Source organism: Cyprinodon variegatus, unplaced genomic scaffold, assembly GCF_000732505.1.
Source record: "Cyprinodon variegatus isolate N-32 unplaced genomic scaffold, C_variegatus-1.0 Scaffold568, whole genome shotgun sequence".
Classification (NCBI taxonomy): Eukaryota; Metazoa; Chordata; class Actinopteri; order Cyprinodontiformes; family Cyprinodontidae; genus Cyprinodon; species Cyprinodon variegatus.
In genome coordinates this window covers 90,574-107,996 of record NW_015151021.1, presented here as the reverse complement: position 1 = coordinate 107,996, position 17,423 = coordinate 90,574, and the positions used below count along the sequence as shown (strand labels likewise).

At 36.6% G+C, this 17,423-nt stretch overlaps 2 protein-coding genes across 2 annotated transcripts in view; one reads left to right on the top strand and one right to left on the bottom strand.

Moving 5' to 3' along the window:
* Nucleotides 1-96: 96 nt before the first annotated feature.
* On the top strand, nt 97-8,159 carry gpbar1 (G protein-coupled bile acid receptor 1). The gene is made up of 2 exons (XM_015391993.1): nt 97-285; nt 5,417-8,159. The coding sequence occupies exon 2, from the start codon at nt 5,501-5,503 to the stop codon at nt 6,485-6,487; it is 987 nt and encodes a 328-aa protein (XP_015247479.1). The 5' UTR covers nt 97-285; nt 5,417-5,500; the 3' UTR covers nt 6,488-8,159.
* Nucleotides 8,160-14,069: 5,910 nt separating this feature from the next.
* LOC107095734 (keratin, type II cytoskeletal 8-like) overlaps nt 14,070-17,423 on the bottom strand; it is a 5,029-nt gene continuing 1,675 nt past the window's right edge. Inside the window, exons 5-9 of the mRNA XM_015391985.1 lie at nt 16,809-16,973; nt 16,599-16,724; nt 16,291-16,511; nt 16,168-16,184; nt 14,070-14,767 (exon numbers count right to left, since the gene is read on the bottom strand). Coding sequence (XP_015247471.1) covers nt 14,535-14,767; nt 16,168-16,184; nt 16,291-16,511; nt 16,599-16,724; nt 16,809-16,973 — 762 coding nt within the window. The 3' untranslated portion in view covers nt 14,070-14,534. The remainder of the gene's footprint in view (nt 14,768-16,167; nt 16,185-16,290; nt 16,512-16,598; nt 16,725-16,808; nt 16,974-17,423) is intronic.

Here is a 17,423-nt window from a genome sequence, read left to right as displayed (position 1 = left end):
GCCAGCAAACCCCCTTTAGGAAAAGACACTCAGGATGACCACTATCTCCTCCTCCTTTTGAACGCACTTCCTTTTTAAAGTATCTGTGAGGAAGAGAGTTAGCTGCTTGCTCTGTCTGACTGCTCGGTGAGGACTGCAGAGGAAAAAGCAGAAGCTCCTATAGTTAACTCACTGAACCTCATCAGTGCTTCTGGCTGGAGATATGATATGCAGGAGAATCAGCTGGAAAAAAAGGTGAAATTTTTTCTCACAGATGATACCTGACCAGACAGCTCATCACTAAAGGTAACTAGATATAAAATTCCCTCTAGATTTGTTATTAGAAAAGCTCCTTGAGGCATGTATTTCATTTTTTTTTATTATTATTAAATCAAAATGCTGTTTTTTACATGATGAAAAAAAATCATTTTATTTTGAAATTTCCTTTAAAGCACTGTGTGTTCTTTATCAAACTAACAATCCCTCATATCAGAGGAAAATTCCATCTTAAAATAGAGTCAATGTTATGCTGCATCCCTGACAATAAAAACCTTCCAGAAAGCATAAAACGGCTCTTAACCAGTAAACGCTAAAAACCAATTTGCGCTGTGTGTCATCTTTTAAAGACCCTTTAAAAACACCATTTGCTCAAACTATAGCAGGACTTTGATACCATAAAACACCTCCCTTTCTGCTTGAAAATGAACTTCTTACACGCAAACCCCGGAAATGCACCGGTTTGTTTATTTCTAATGTCAAAATCATAGATGCTGCAGGTTTTTTTTATTATCAGCATGTTTTGCTTTTTAGATCTAGAACAATAACACCATATAACATGAACAAGGATATTGATGGGCTAAATAAAGTTATTTAAAAGGTGCAGAAGTTTTTCATTCCCATTAAAAAAAGATATAACAAATTAGGACCAGTAGAAAAAATAACAGATAGATTAAATTTGACATTTATGCTGTGTGTATGAACTGTAACTACAAAATCTAACCAATTTACCAGGGGAAGATTATAAAACTACAATGAAATAACCTTCTTACCTTACTTAAACTTTCCTGAACATTTTTGAATATATAAAATTACTTGTCTACTTGGAGTAGGCAAATAAAATTTGCCTACTCCATCAAGCAAACGTTTCCAGATCTCTAACTTTGTGAGGACATATCTTGCTCCCAGTCTTCTTCAGGGGACACCAAAGATATATTTGCACAGCCTAAGCCATTACATGCTTAAAATACTGTATGCTTGGACTGATTTTTATGCTAAAATCCTCCTTCATCTTGCGAAAAGTGATTTGTATTAGAAACTTTAAGTTGTTTGTTTTACTTTTAGCAAATAAGCTCTATCAATAAAATAAACCCCAGATCATTATACTGCTACCACCATGCTACAGTGAGTATTAATTGATCCTGTTGGGTTTTTCTTCCCTTTTTTTGTTCAAACGTACTCCTTTATCAAGGTTAAAAAAAGACAAATCACTGGACTTTGTTTTGTCATTTCGCTTCCCATCGAGGAAGCTTTCTGTATTCAAAATGTCTGGTGTAGAGTTAAGTTTCCTACTTATAGAGTGGCCGAAACAAAGTTCTTGTTTTGGCTTACAAAACATGCAAATGTAACCCAAAAAACAGGTCCAACCTTTAGTAATGGGGAGTCATTCAGTTCCTTTCTTGATTCCTTTCTTGACCTCCAAAACCCGATACTGACCCATGCCTCCTAAGGGGGAGTGGTTAGGGTCATTGTTGGCCTGCAAAACCAGGCAATACCTTTTGGTTTCCTACATGGCGATGAGAAATCAACTCTATCGCTGCGTTGTAGGTTTTTGACAGCTAAAACCTAAGTCCTCCCCCTCTGTTTAAGGTCCATTATCAAGAAATTTCCAAACAAAGAAATATATCGCCTATAGAAATCAACAACTTAAACCTCCAGCTTTTGCAGATGTTAATGTAAAAATGTTGGCAGCCTCATGGGTCAATTTCCACTTAAGAGATATTAGCTTTGATAAATTATTGTCTCTTTTTTTTTTTTTTTTTTATTAATGAGGACACCTTTTTTTTTTTACTTTCTTTTGGTACAAGTATGACTGATAGCTTTTTAAACAGTTCACATTCACAACCAAAACTCACCATTTTTTTTCTCTATAAGTTAAACATGACTCAAAAAGTTTGTCAGGCATGCTCTTGGCTTACTACAGATAATATCCTGCAGAATCAGCAGCTAACTGAAATTAGCTTAGAATCAGGCTAGATGAAAGTATTGTCGACCTTATTGTCCCGCTGCACCTGATCCAGGATGCTGAACCCTAGCTGGAATTAAGTTCAAACCACAGGCCTACTATAAATAGCTGGAATATTTATTTACAGGCTTATTAAATTATTTTAACAGCTAACTCCATCTTATCCTTATTTAATATTTCATTATTTTCTTACATCCTTTCTTAATGTATTAAAAGGCAATGTCCTAATATAACATATATGCAATGAATCTGAAATGAATAAATATCTTAATTTATATGTGTATACATATATATATATATATATATATATATTTAACTGAGAACAAAAACTAGAAACTGAATTGTGAACATTAATATCATGGACACAAGCATGCCTGGAACATAGTGCTTGAACAGGACAAAGCAATAAAGCCAAAACTTTAAGATTTTGATAAAAAAAAAACTTTATATTTTTTTAAAGTTTATATATGGTTAGAGCTTTAAGGAAACTTGGTTCAAACTAATAATTGCAATACATTATATTGTTTTGAGCAATTAGTTTTCAAATTAGAACTAAATTATCACAGAAAATCGTTAGTTTATGACATATTTAGATATATTGGATATATTATTTGATTTTGGACAATGGCTATTGATTTCGTTTATTATCTAGGGTACATTTTGTACAAATGCTTATTTTTCAGGATATATATGATAACCTATGACCAATCAGAGAAAAATAAGCTGTAAATTTAGATTTCCTAAATAACATTAGCCTCTAGCTCTAAAAATATCCCCTTATCTGCTGTCGGCTGTTTCCCAAACAGATAGGGTCAATCAGATTTAGAGTCATGACGACCTATAACCCCTTTTGTGAGACTTTTTAAATCACACTCCCCTGCAGTTTCAGCGGCTCTTTAATAGAATGGCACCACAGAGAAAGTTTGCTGGTTATAAACAAGAAAATTCATAAATACTCCTCTGAAGTAGACTCTTAAGCCACCCGGTGATCTGTTCAAAGAACAATGTTAAGTGGCCCTATTTTAAGAATATTAACGACCAGCAAAACAGCAGTAAAAGCATTATCTCTATGCTCACTGCCGGTTATACTGTGGATACAGTTTCCTATAAAAAAAGAGCCAATTATGAATTATTTCTATTTTTTTTCCGATGAAGCAGTGTGATGTCTATCCTGTAAAAAAATGCATCCTAAAGCAGAAGGAGTGCAAATTGGCTGCATAAGTTTACATTAAATTCAGCACCAATTTAGAAAATTGAAAGTTTTACCTGCCTGCTTAGCAAAGCACTAGACAAGATAACACTAATACAAGCATCAGTATCCTTAATGGAGGAGTTTACCTTTAGTTGAGTTGATTAATTACCTTTTTTCATTACAATTATGGTTCTTTAGTTAGCCATTGTGTGCCTCCAGCAGCCTTTAAATTAGCTGCTGATGCAAATTAATCTAATTAACATCAAATAAAGGATAATTTTATACTATTTAAGAAAAAATAGATTTGATTCATAAAACATTATTTTTAGCGTGTAAACAAGGTTCTAATCAATACGGATGTATTCAGCAGAAGCACTGGACAATTTCTTTTTCTCTTAATTTTGCATTATATTGAATTTTCTTGAGTGATCACGTACAGCAGCAGGGTAGGTTTCTATGAGTCCCTACCCTTTTTTTCTACTCTAATTGACAGTTTCAGTCTGGCTTCACCATAACCTGTTATTATTTAGCCAAGATGTCCTCCTTTAAAACAAAATAGAAAAGTAACAGAGGAAGAAACAACATTTGGTTTGGTTATTTGCTTTATTTTTTAGTAGCTGACAGAACGATTAATGATTTCCTGTGTTAATTAATTTAGCAGTTGAACTGAGCTTTGTATGGTTCTTTACTTTGTAAGGACAGTGAATCCTTACAAAGAATTATGACCGACTTATAACCTTCATTAGGCTGTCCTCGTTCAGGAAGCGAATATTACAGATAGCATAGAGCAGCATCTATTGGTGTTTTGTGTTTTTCCTAAAAAATAAATGCTAGAAACTTCAAAAAGAGGCACATATGTTGATTTGTTTGGGTTTCGCTGGCCATGTTAGGAGAGTTCAAACTTCCAGCATGATTGTTTCAGTCGGGGGAGACCACAGGCAGGCTGAGTGTCTGTTTAAACAGAGATGCTGCCAAAAGATATGAGACAATATGGGCTTAATTGAATGGGTCGCTTTATATCAATGACCAATTGAGTATCTAAAGGAGTATTTCATTTTTCATAGTACTGATTATTTCTAAATATGGATCATTTTAAGAACCCGAGAGGGAGTAGCATTCTCCTGCGATTAGTAAGAATAACAAACTTTCTTGTATCCAAAAGAAGGACTTTAAGGGATATAAAGGTTTTTGGAAAGGCATAAACCAGAAATAAAATCTGTTTGTTTGCCTGATGAGGGCTGTGGCAAAAGATGTCATCACAGTTCTGGGAAACATTTACAAGGATAAGTGAGCAAATATTGTCAAGTCAAGATGTTTGCCTCAGATAGAGTCCGACTACTTCAAGACTGTTTTAGTTCACTGGTGAGGACTATTAAAAAGCTGGGTTCCTGCAGAATATGTATCATATATTAGTATTAAAAAGCTGGGTTGCTGCAGAATATATATCATATATTAGTTTGCTATAATATATATAATTGTCACATTAAGATAGCTTTTAAGATATTAAAGGTTTGCATGGTTCAGGGGAAGAGACCAAAATGCCTCCTTTTGGCCTGAAAAGCCTATTTTTGCCACAGACCCTCAACTGCTGATATGAAGCTTGGATCCAAACATTTTAGCTCAAATCTACTTTTTTTTAGGCTTTTGAAAGCCCTTGTAATCATAAATCTAAATCTTCCTGAAGTGCTTTTTATATCAGCTTGCTTTTTATGTTTGTGCATAATAAGAGCGGATAACTGATTCATTCTCTTCCTGACTAATTTTAGCAATAAGTTCCCCAGACCTCTACTGCTCTGCTGCTGCACCCTCAATTATATCTAATTTTCCATCTTTGTTCGCTCACTCCTCCTGTCCTTAAACTGTGATTATACTTCTCAGAGAATTAGCAAACAGGGTCATACCATGCATTTGCATGTTTATGCAAACAACTGACCCCACACAAGTATAGCCATAAACCTTCTGTCTCCCAGTTCTGGGTTTTTACAGTTTGTTTTTGCTTCTAGGGTAGCTGTTTACTGGAGTGAGAGCAAATAGGAGGAAGCCTGCTGATTTCACCAGTGACAGACTTCAACCCCCACGTTTTCTCAATGGAAAACCTCATCTATATCATCACTGTGCCGCTGTCGACCTCCATCATCCTAGCCAACTTGGTCATCATCCTGGGTATCTCCTGCAACCGTCAGCTCCACAACACACCCAACTACTTCTTTCTTAGCCTGCTGGTGGCTGATATGTGCACTGGGGTGGCTCTGCCCTTCATCCCGCTCATGGGTCTAAACCGGGAGTTGAGTTTTAGCTCCTGCCTAGTGGCTCACATCTTTCCCAATTTCCTCTTCTTGGCGTTTTTGTCCAACTTGGTGATGGTCCACTACGAGCGCTACATATGCATCGTCGACCCTCTCCACTATAGCTCCTTGTGGATGCATCGCAATTTTTCTTTGGCGCTACTCATAGTATGGACACCCCCACTTTTATTTGCCTCTTTGCCCGCCTTTGGATGGAATAACTGGTCAGCACCAGACTGGAACAACTGTTGTGAGAGTACCCAAAAGTTGCTACCGCTTTTGAACTGCTCGTCCAACCTGACATCCTGCTGCTCCTACCGGCGGGTGTTTCCCAACGCTTTCATTTACTCAGAGGTGTACGGGCTTGTTTTACCTGCGATTCTTCTCATCGCTGGCATGACTGGACGTGTTTTGTGGATCACCAGAGGCCAGATGAAGGACATATGCCGCCTCCACAGAGCGGTGGAGCGAGGAAACCAGGCGTCAGACCAGGAACAGAGGATGAACCTGCGGTATACCCGCTGCGTGGTGGCGGTGTCCTTGACCTTTTTGGCCTGCTGGGTTCCCTACCTAATTTACATGCATGTCTGTATAGCATTCTTAATATCTGACACCAAGAGGAGCGCCATCACTCACATCGTGTTGTCCTGCACTGGCATCGGAAGCATGGCTGTGGTGCCAATGGTACTTGGCCTGGCTAATAAGCAGTACACGGAACCGGCGTTCAAACTTGTCCAAAAACTTAGAGACAGGTGGAGGGCACGAGGTTCGGAAGAGACTTCAATCTGAAAAAAAAAATAAAAAATACTCCTCAATATATTCATATTGATCCGGGTTTTCAGCAAGAACTGGTTTTGGAAAGAGTTTGCGGCAGCTTCTTGTACAGAGAGTGGGATTACGGTACCAATAAGATGAAATTTTCTTCATAGTTCCCTCAGTCCAAAACTGCTTATACCAAAGGCATCATGGGAAACTCTTTCAAATGTCAAAAAGTTATATAATTAAGACTAATAATTCCCTTACCTGCAGTAGAAAAATATCACATCACTATGAGTTTGCAGAGAAATATTTATCCTCAGAGCAGAGGAAGGTTGACAGCTGGTCAGTATCCTATTCTTACTCCCACTCAGTCCATTATATTTGACTGCAACCGCAAAACAAATATAGGAGTTCTAAAAAAAGCTTTAGAACTAAAGGACATTTACATTTCCTCAAACAGAGCAGTGCATGTTTATGGAAAATAAAGGGGAAGCAGATTTTTATTGGTAAGATAAAGGACTAAAACAAAATTAACTAAACCCCTTATCTCTTTTATTGTCATTCTGTTTTGCAAATATCATGCAGACGTCTGAAAACATTTTAAATAGCCGTTAAAACGGCAGTTGGGTTTATACTAATTTGCATTGTTCAGTTTTCTGTTATTTTTGAAGAGAAACTCTGAGGAGTCACGAGTCAAGGGCCTTTCAACTCTTTGTAATCATCTTCTAAGGTTGATGGTTTGTGTGGCTGGCTGTTAGCTTTCCTCAACTCTGAGGTTATCAGAGGTGGTTCTTGAATGAATGCTGCCACAGGTAAGTGCCTCTTTATGCTACCGAAAGCACCACTAATCACACAGCAAAAAAAACTTGCTCAGCAGAAATTACATTTTCAATATATAAAAAAATATATATATATTGAAAAATCTCACATTGGGTAATTATTAATTAATTTAGATTGATAGACAGATGAATTATTTATCTATATTCCAGATAAATTTTTGATATTTCAAAAATCTAATTTAGGAATGCACATTATTCTATGCATTTTAGCTTTAAAACTCAATATTGGACATGAGCCATCCCAACCATATAACTCACTGATATAAAAGGCATTCTTTTGCAACAAAGAGCAGGATTATGCCTGCACCTGTGGACCCAGCTAATGCAGGAGATGCTCAAGTTAAAATGTGAGTGATGTGTTTTCAGAAGCAGATAACCAAACTGGTATTTGCTGTGATGCAAAGGTCGGGAGGGAGAAAACCAAATAGTCAGTGTAAATAGGTCTAGATAGATAAAATATCAGTGTAATTTATCAAATAGTTGATTTGTAATCTATCAGCATTAGGGCTGAAACAATTAATCGGATTAATCATGATTAATTGATTGTTGAAATAATCATCAACTTGTCGATTAATTGTTAAATGGGGTAAAGAGACCCTAAAACATGTAAACATTATGCAAATATTTAAACATTTTGCATTTAATGTTCTTCTGTCAATACTCTTTATCCTGAACGCCTCAAGTTCAAAGTCTCCTTTCTCCTAATCTAAAAAATAATCGACAGATTAATCGATTTGCAAAATAATCCTTAGTTGCAGCCCAATATCATGCATCTCTAATCAACTGTCAATACAAACCTGTTTTATTCATTCAATATCTTCATTTTGTAGTTATTAGATAATTTAATTTATTCTTTTATTTATTCAAAGGCTATTAGAAATCTGATCTTGAAATATAGCAGTATAGCATTTTGGTTTGAAAATTTCTCTTGTGTTTCATTGTTTTTTTTTTTATTTGACATGATTTCGATGACAGAAAAGCAATGGCTTCTTAAAAAAAACATACAAGTAGTGCAAATTAACACAAACTGTTACATCATCAGCCAGTTTTATGGAGCAGTTTTTACGGTATTGCCTCCTCAGAAGTCTCCAATCACCAGACACCTATTAGAAGTACCTCTGACATGATCATACAACCCTGACATAAACACCACTGGATGTATTTGTTCTCCAAATAACCCTCATTTATATGTTACCTTTCTACCAAAGGTAAGGGAATTAAATTGCTAATTACTTTTTTCAGAAATCAAGGAAGCTCTTAAACTGTGCCTCACAGTCTAACTGTAGTGACCTAAATGATGTTATTGAGAGTAGCTCCAGGTAATTCTGATTTACTTCATAATTTTTTGTCTGAATTATGAATTCCGTACTAATAAATAAACTTTTATTAGCATCAAACTTGGATAATCGTTTTGTTTCCACTTGCGAGTAAAAGTAAAGGTCTATGTTTTCCGCGGGTCCCCTGGCCCCACCGTTTAGACACACCCAGGATTTGAAGATAGGGTGAAGATTAAGAGTTGTTATATTGTTAATTCACACATAAAACAGACAACATTAAAAAGTAAATGTAAATTTTCTATAACTGTTGTATTTGACTTGGGCAATTTTTAAACTTTCCACACAGGTGAATCACATAATTGGGTCATTAACCGAACTTGAACATGTTATCATTTTGATGAAGGATTCAGTTGCATTGTGGGGTGTTCGAATCGGCTAAAGAAGAAGATGGTAAAGCAAAGATATCTCGAAAGAAGAAAAACATAAAACAGCTGATCATCCAAGGCAGAAAAATGGGAATTTTATTTGTATGGGTGACTTCAGATTATATCCATGTTTGTTTAGTTTATGATTATTTTTCCTCTGTACTCAAGTGAGTTTTACTCAAGTCGTGAAATCAAAATGTAAGGGGGAGGGGATTATATTATTTTCTATGGTTAAAAAATAAATACATTTAGTTATTTTTTTAATAATTTATAGTGCAAAAAACATAAATCACTGGCTATGTTTTCAATACTTCACACTATCATAATATGGTAAAGTTGAGATATGTGATGTTGCCCGGTATGGCGGAGTTTGGACCCACATTGGAGCCAGGCAGGGAAGTGTTCACTCCCCCCTTATGGGAGAGCCTCTCTCAGATTCCGGGGGAGGTTTGAGACATGCTTCCATTGCCAATGCGGCTGCCTGTTGCTGTGGCCGTAAGGTCTGTGGTTACGGAACCTGGTGCTGAACATCGGCAGTGAGGGATGCTGTCAAGCTGAAGAAGGATTCCTATCAGGCCTAGTTGGCTTGTGGGACTCCTGAGGCAGCAAGCATGTACCATGAGGCCATGCGTGCTGCAGCACGGGCATTCGTAAATACAAAAGCTCAGGCCTGGGAGGAGTTTTGAGAGGCCTTTCCTGCAAACCGTCCGGCACCTCTGGAGGTTAAAGCAGTGCTTTGCAAACATTGTTTTTAGTGGCAGTGTGGAGCTGCTGACCCTGAAAGAGGACATCATTGGATGGTTGAAGAAATAGTTTGAGGAACTCCTCAAACTAGGGTGCTCGTTAATCACCCAGGCTGAATTCACCGAGGTGGTTATAAAACTCCACAAGGGCAAGGCTTTGGGGATGTACGAAATTTGCCCTGAGCACCTAAAAGCTTTGGATTTTGTTGGGTTGTCATGATCGACGCCACCTTTCAACATCACATGGAGGTCTAAGACTTTTCCCTTGGCCTGGCAGACTGATGGGGTGGTTCCCCTACACAAGAAGAGGCACTGAAGGGTTTATTCCAACTATAGGGGAATCAGACTTCTCAGCTTCCCTGGGAAGGCCTATTCCAGGGTGCTGGAGAGGAGAGTCCGGGTATTGGTTGAACCTTGGCTTCAGAAGGAGCAGTGTGATTTTCATCCTCTCCATGGAACAGGTTACCAGCTCTACAGCATTTGAAGGTTGCTAGAGGGTTCATGGGAGATTGCCCAACTAGTCCACGAGTGTTTTGTGGACCTGGAGAAGGCATTCAACTGGGTCCCTTGTGGTGCCTTGTGGGGGGCGCTTCAGGAGTACGGAGTTTGGGGCCCTTTACTTGGGGCAATCCAGTCTCTGTACAAGCGAAGCAGGGGTTTGATCCACACAATGCACCAGTCTGTCATGGTGAATAGAGATCTGTGTGAAAAGGCAAAGCTGTCAATTTACCCGTTGGTTTATGTTCCTACTCTTACCTGGGAGTATCTGCTGAGACTGCTGCCCCCACGACCGGGTCCTGGATGAATCGGGAGACAATGAGTACGAGTAGATCATTTTGTACACAAATTTTTATTTTTTTATATATATATTAGTATTCTTGTTCTATTATTTTTTAATGATAGTAAAAATACAATAAATGTCAGTTAAACAGTAGTACAAAAGAAACAGCGCCCCCTACAGTCACTGTACATGATGGATAAGGGTTATGAAAAAATGTTTTTTGAATGTTTTTGAGTTGTTTTTATAAAAAGGAAAATCAAACCTATTGTTCATTTCTGCAGACCTGTATTTGAAATTATTTCTTCCTTGTCTAATATAGCATATTAGACCTATTCCTAGATCCAATTACCTTAAAGTGACACTATGATCCTCTGTTTTTGATTTCATTATAAATTATGCATTTTTAATTTTAGTAATTCTTATTTTCCTTTATTAGTAATTCATTCTAGAGATCTGAAAACAATTATATGAAACCTGTTATACACCAAAAACTCGTCAACACTCTATATATATATATATATATATATATATATATATATATATATATATATATATATGTACTCATACACCTATATGCACACAATCAGAATTAATTATCACTGCTGTCCTGTGTATAAATACAGCTCAAAGATGTACATGATATCAAAGTTTTTCTAGAACAACCTCAGTTGAAACAATCATTGATTTGCCCCATCTGTCACGCCCCCCCCCAGACAATGTTTACTCCTACTTCCATCAGCAGTGTTTATCTATATTCTGGTATGCGGGCTGGGGAGGAAAGATGGAAGCAAGGCGAGCTACAAATATATCTAGAGGACAACAAGAGGGGATTAGGCCCAGTAACAACAGCACACATGACAGGAAGTATGCATTTATCTTAGCGCTCTCCAGTCTTTACAGGGCTGATTAGGTGATAATTTGGAGGGCTTATAGTTCTAACTCTTTGGAATTACAGCAACCTGAACATAAATTGGCACCTCTAGAGATGAAATGAGGAAAAATAAAGTTCCAGTAGCATATCAAACAAGTTGTCAAGGAGATATCCAATCTTTAAGCTGTTTTTATGCCTTTCTAAGGCAGTTTTAAAGCAGATAAATACATGTTTAACTCCTCTCAACCAGCAGGTGGACCACTTCAGCTCACCAGGTTTGGCAATGCAAAAAGTTTAACTAACCTGTGAAGAAGGAAATCACAATCCCTTTTCTTCAGTAGCAAACCACTTTCAACAAGCGGATTGAGAAGATATAGAGTTCATTTAAACTCAAGGCCAAATTCACCCCTCTAGAATAAATCCTACAACAGAGAACCATCAAGCTGCCCTCTCGGTCACATGACTCATTAAGTGATAGATCAGACCAAATCCAGTTAGAAAGGCAAATTTTAGAAAATAACTCACTAAAGATATCTGAAATTAAGTTTATACTTGAGTCAAAGGTTATGCGTTGTTGCTTTAAGTCAGTGCCTAAACTCTAAATTTTGACCAATATTCCCCCTTATTTTGCCCTTTTTTTTCTGCATAAATCTTTTGGCAAAATTGATCACTGCAATGAAAAAGTCGCACCTATGACCTTTAACTCTACGGTGCATTCAAGTGAAGTCATGTACAAAACATATCTGTAGTTATATGACTTTAAAATAAACAGTTTGATTTACGCCCTAGCCAGTATCTCCTCAGTAACTTTCCTGGATATTAATTAATATATATTAATATTATTTTACTTTCTAATGCTACTTTTGTGAAATGCTCAAATCTGATAAAGAACTTTAAATTGTGAAAACTGTTGTTAATGAAAAATATAAACGTATAAGTAACTCTTTGCACAGTATAGGCCGCTATCATGGGCATCAACATAGTTTTTTCTGATATTATTTACTGTATCAGGGGATCTTGTTTGAATAGTTTACCATCTTTCTTTTATAAATTGTCACCAGGAATTGGCCAGGAATTTTAGCATATCTATTATGCAGTCTGCTTTTATCCTTCCTATGTTAAATAAAGATATAATTCCTTCACAGATTTTTTCCTCAAAATTCTAAGCATGTAAACTTTATTTCTATCACGGTACATAATTCTAAGCAAAAACTAAAAATTGATTCAATATAAAACCATGAAAACGAGACAGAAAATAAAAGCAGGAAAAGGGATAGAACAACACACATGCAGCTAAACACTGGTTGCCATTTGCATCTTTCTGGTCAAATCAGGCTGACCGCTGGGTTGTTGCGGTATATATATATATTAAAATGGAATAAAACCTATATATATATATATATATATATATATATATGTATATATTGAAAAAAGTGATAAAACATATATGCGTGTGTATGTGTGTTTCTTTTTTTCAGGTCTTAAAAAACCTATCATCATAGACCTGTGAAACCGAGGCAGAAATGGTTAGGATACCAGAGGTACCATATAATTGTTATAGTCAGAAAAACATGTCTGCTCACTTCTGCTGTCTTCCTAAAGGACCTACTAAAGGACCACAAATCTTTTTCGTTGAGCCCATGAAAATCCCTCCACTGTCTCCATTCACATTAAATTAGGCCTATAGTTCGCTGCGCTACACAACTAACCAGTGAGTGAACTTCACTGACATTGGGTGATGTAAAAAGTCTCTAGCCTGGCCCTAATACTCCGTCGTACTTCTACAATAGAAGGATGGAGAGTATATGCCAGTTGTGGTCGACTGGGGTTGCTATTAGTTGGCCATCTTGGATACAGAACAAATTTACTTGCAGTTACAATGACTGACCACTTAACTGAACTCAATGGAGTGGGGCTGCAGAGAGCATTCTACGTAGACACTAATATGCAGTTTTACCATAGAAACCATTGAATTAAAGAGATACTGACTTTTTAGTAGCTGTCCACTACAGTGACCGCTATGCACCAGAGGGTTCAATCTTTTAACTTTTCTTTCTACGAACCCTCCTTTAGTCACAACTGACATTTTAGCAACAACCATGTGGACAATAGTTATTTTTTAAAGATAAAACATAATGAGCAAAAATAAATTTAGCTTATCTAAATAAACAGAAGTGCATTCAAAATTTGATTCAATACTATTTATGGTAAAAAATAGATTAGGTCACCACCATCTTTCTTCCACTTAAAATATTTAAAATTACACACAGATGTATTGCATCAAACACAGATAATGAGAACATTGATACTGTGCTTTTTAAAGGGCTAATTTTGTATTTTCTGCATGAGGGTAAAAAATGCATTTGGCTTAGGCCTTTAAAAAAGGAACTGTCCCTTATTATAAAAAAAAAAGATTTATGTTTGATTTAAATGCTTACAAATCAATTCATACACATGATATAAAATCAATTCATACTGTCGGTAGGATGGATGTTAGAGTTGGCAACCCTAGGGGAAGCTTTTTTCAGCCATGCCAGGCTTAAGTTGCTTTCGTAGGACTACCTTATATGTTAACACTGCTATTTGCCGGTGTTTCCTTTTCTAAGTAATGACTGTATACTGTGCGTGTGTGTGTCTATGTGTAAAGATAATGAAATAAAACAGATTTGGCATCAATAAAGCTTTATTTATCAGCACAAATCTCAGAAATCTGAAAACTTGGGATATCTTTAGAAGTTTTTAAGTCAAACAAAAAGATGAAAACAGACACTTGCGAATGAGCCAACAGAAGATTTTAACCTTGCAGCATTGCAAAAACTATCCGTTTCTGCAGGAAATTATATAGAAGATTTTAACAAAACGCCGCCGCCCCACCAAAGGCATTACACATCCCAGTAAAGTTGAGAAAACTTTTCCAAAAAACACAACTTGATGTAAAACAATTGGAAAACAGATTAAGGGAGAACATGCAACCTGCCATCAAGCTGCACCAAGACGTTCACTCTACCAGGAAGGACACAACAGAGATAATTACTTCTTAATTTTATCAGGTTGAGGATAAAGTAATCAAATTAATCATAATAAAAAAAAATAATTCACATTTTGCTGATGTGTTGTAATGCTGGAGGAGGTGACGAACAATCAATCGGTAAACTGAGTGGTTTCGGAGACAACTCTTCCAGATTCCACCTCCAGCCGGATTAGCAGGCGCTTCTTGGATTGAGCGGCAGGTGGGTATGATGCGGGGGCTTCCCACGTGCCTATGGGGACAAATATTCTGTCGGGCATTGGAGCAAAGGTGGATTCCCCACCTGGGGTCTTTTCTTGAAGGTTTGGCTTCTTCTGGAGGTGTTTCCTCTCTGGCTTTTGAACGTCTGCGTGCAAGCAAGGACTTGGATTGGTTGTTTGATCTTTAATCTGAGCAGGAAGAGAGGTTTGATTTTAGTGAAACACAAAACATTAGTAAAGCTTAAGAATTGCTGAAATGTGTTAAATGTCTGGATTATAAAGAAAAACTCTTAGTGTCTTGTGTCTGACAGAAAATGATTTTTTTTTATTATTTATTACAATAAATGTTAATATAATATTTTAGAGATCCAAAATTATGTGTAAAGAGCCTGCTTTATATGGAGTGTTTAGTTTCAGCTTCCTATATGTTTTTAAATGATTATCTCTTTTCTTTTGTGTGTTTTAAATATCTTAAATCGAAACTAAAAGTACAATTTTTAACTCTAACCACCAACCTATAAAGTCAGAGTATAAAATCGTGACATTTTTGATCAACTTGAAATTCTACCACCGTATTTTCTGTCTTTTTTTCTCTTCCTCGATTACAAAAGTGCAACAGACTGGAAACCCCTAAAAATACATAGAATTTCTTCACTTTGTATGTATTTATGCATGTAAAGTGAGGTAAATTTTTAATTTCTTAATAGATACATTTACTTAAACAATTTAATTCCTCTTTTTAGTAATTTTTTTATGTATTTGATGTGATGTTTGATTATTCATTTGTGCATTTCACAATTTATTGGTAGATATCAATCAGGTTTAAGATGAATAAACAAATCATTGCTAATTTTGCTTCATTCTTGTTTCAAAATGCATTCACATTTATGCATTTCTTGATATATTGCAGCACTTTGTTTTTTAAATCAGTGTTGCAACCTATTGAAAAGCTTACCTACAAAATAAACGGGCTAACTGACCTTAACCTGCATTTATTAGTTTAACTGAGACAGTTTTTTCCTCTCATTTGCATCCTAAACAAATAAAAGTGTTGGCCGTACTTATTTAAAACAGCTGGAATTTTGAGCAAAGATGTGTTAGAGTGTTAAGTTTTGTTAGGATTAAAAGAAAGGGTTTGCAAATCAAGATTTCAAGTCATTCGGAATCAGGAAATGATGAGTAAAATCAGAAAAACTTCTCTGAAGATTGTTTTTTGTTTTATTGATGACAAGATTGCTTTACTTGTAAACCCATCTTATCGGACAGTTTATGATCAAAACATACAATATGACAGCTCCGAAACCTTGATTTAGAATTTGTTCAGATTCTGGATGGTTGCTAACCTATTAACCTGCAACAACAAGATAACAAAAATACCTGAAAAAGCAGAAATTCAATAAGCTGTTCTTTATTTCTTTGGAAGGGTCAAGCCTCCCTTTATAAAACATCTATAATGGCGACCGGTAGCCTTATTGTGGAAAAATAAGACTGCAAATATAAAAGCACCACATACATGTGACAGTTAGCAAGATCAAATGGTTCTCACCTGAAAGTTTTTGCATTCTTGATAGAAAAGAAAAGAGAGAAGCAAGATGTTAGACATGGTTGAAACAGTTTCATCTTGTGCATATTGGCATGATCTCACTGTGTAACCTCCACCATCACATACCTCTCTTCTTCGCCGTTCAGCAAATTGCCATAGGCGGCGATTTCGATGTCGAGGGCCAGTTTGAGGTTCAGCAGCTCCTGGTATTGGCAGATCAGCTTAGCCAGCTGCTGTTTATGTTCCCTCAAGGCTTCTTCTTGCTGCTTGATGGTTTTTTGGGCTTCGTCTATGTTGTCATCACCCTCTTTTAAAACATCCATCATTTCCTTTCTCACTGACTCTTCCTAGTGAAGGGGAAAAAAGGATATCAGCTGGATGGCCAGAGAGTAAACAGATGTAGACATGCCATGTTATTAAAATATTGTTCCTACCTTTCTTTTCAAAGCTTCCAAGTCGGCCTTAGCCCTCTGGATTTTACGTAAGATGTCAGCGATCTCTCTCTTTATGTCACGCACTTCCTGCTCCTTCTCTCCTGCCCTTTGTGCCAAGTCATCCATCTAAAGTTTGGAAAATGTATAAGAACAATAACTTTTACTTGCAGAATGATGAAAATGCTTGATTTGTTTTTTTATTGTCCTCACTTTTTTGGGGTCCCATTTCTCCACTTCTTCCTTAGCATATTTGGCCAAATTGGTATACTGGGCTTCAATTCCCTTGATGTCATTGTCCATCTTCAGGGGCGGTATGTCGGATCCGCTAAGGATCACCGTCTCATTCCTGACCATCGACTTCAGCTGCTTGATCTCCTGCAAGGGGTTGAAAAGATAAAAGGTGTCTATTGGATGATATTTCTGTTTTCCAATCTGTTCCCTGAAAGGACTGATAAGCAGAGTTCCTAAACATTTAATATGTAAAGGGTTTTTCCTTTTTTAGGGTCAGTGTTCAGTTTAGTAAAAAAAAAAGAAAGGAAAGAAGGAATTTACTGTTGTGTTATAAAACGTAAAATAGGAAGGGCTTAAGGAAAAAGGAAGGAATCACCAAAAGAAGAAGAAATAAGGTTGAAAGGAACAAAAAGGAGATTATACTGAATAAGTTCACCGTGTATTTATGACAAATATTACTAGTGCACACCGGCTTTAAGGAAAGGAGGAAGGAAATAAGCAAGGAATAAAGTCGGAATCTGGCTGCTTGAAACATTATAGAAGTAATAAAGGAAGGAAGGAAGGAAGGAAGGAAGGAAGGAAGGAAGGAAGGAA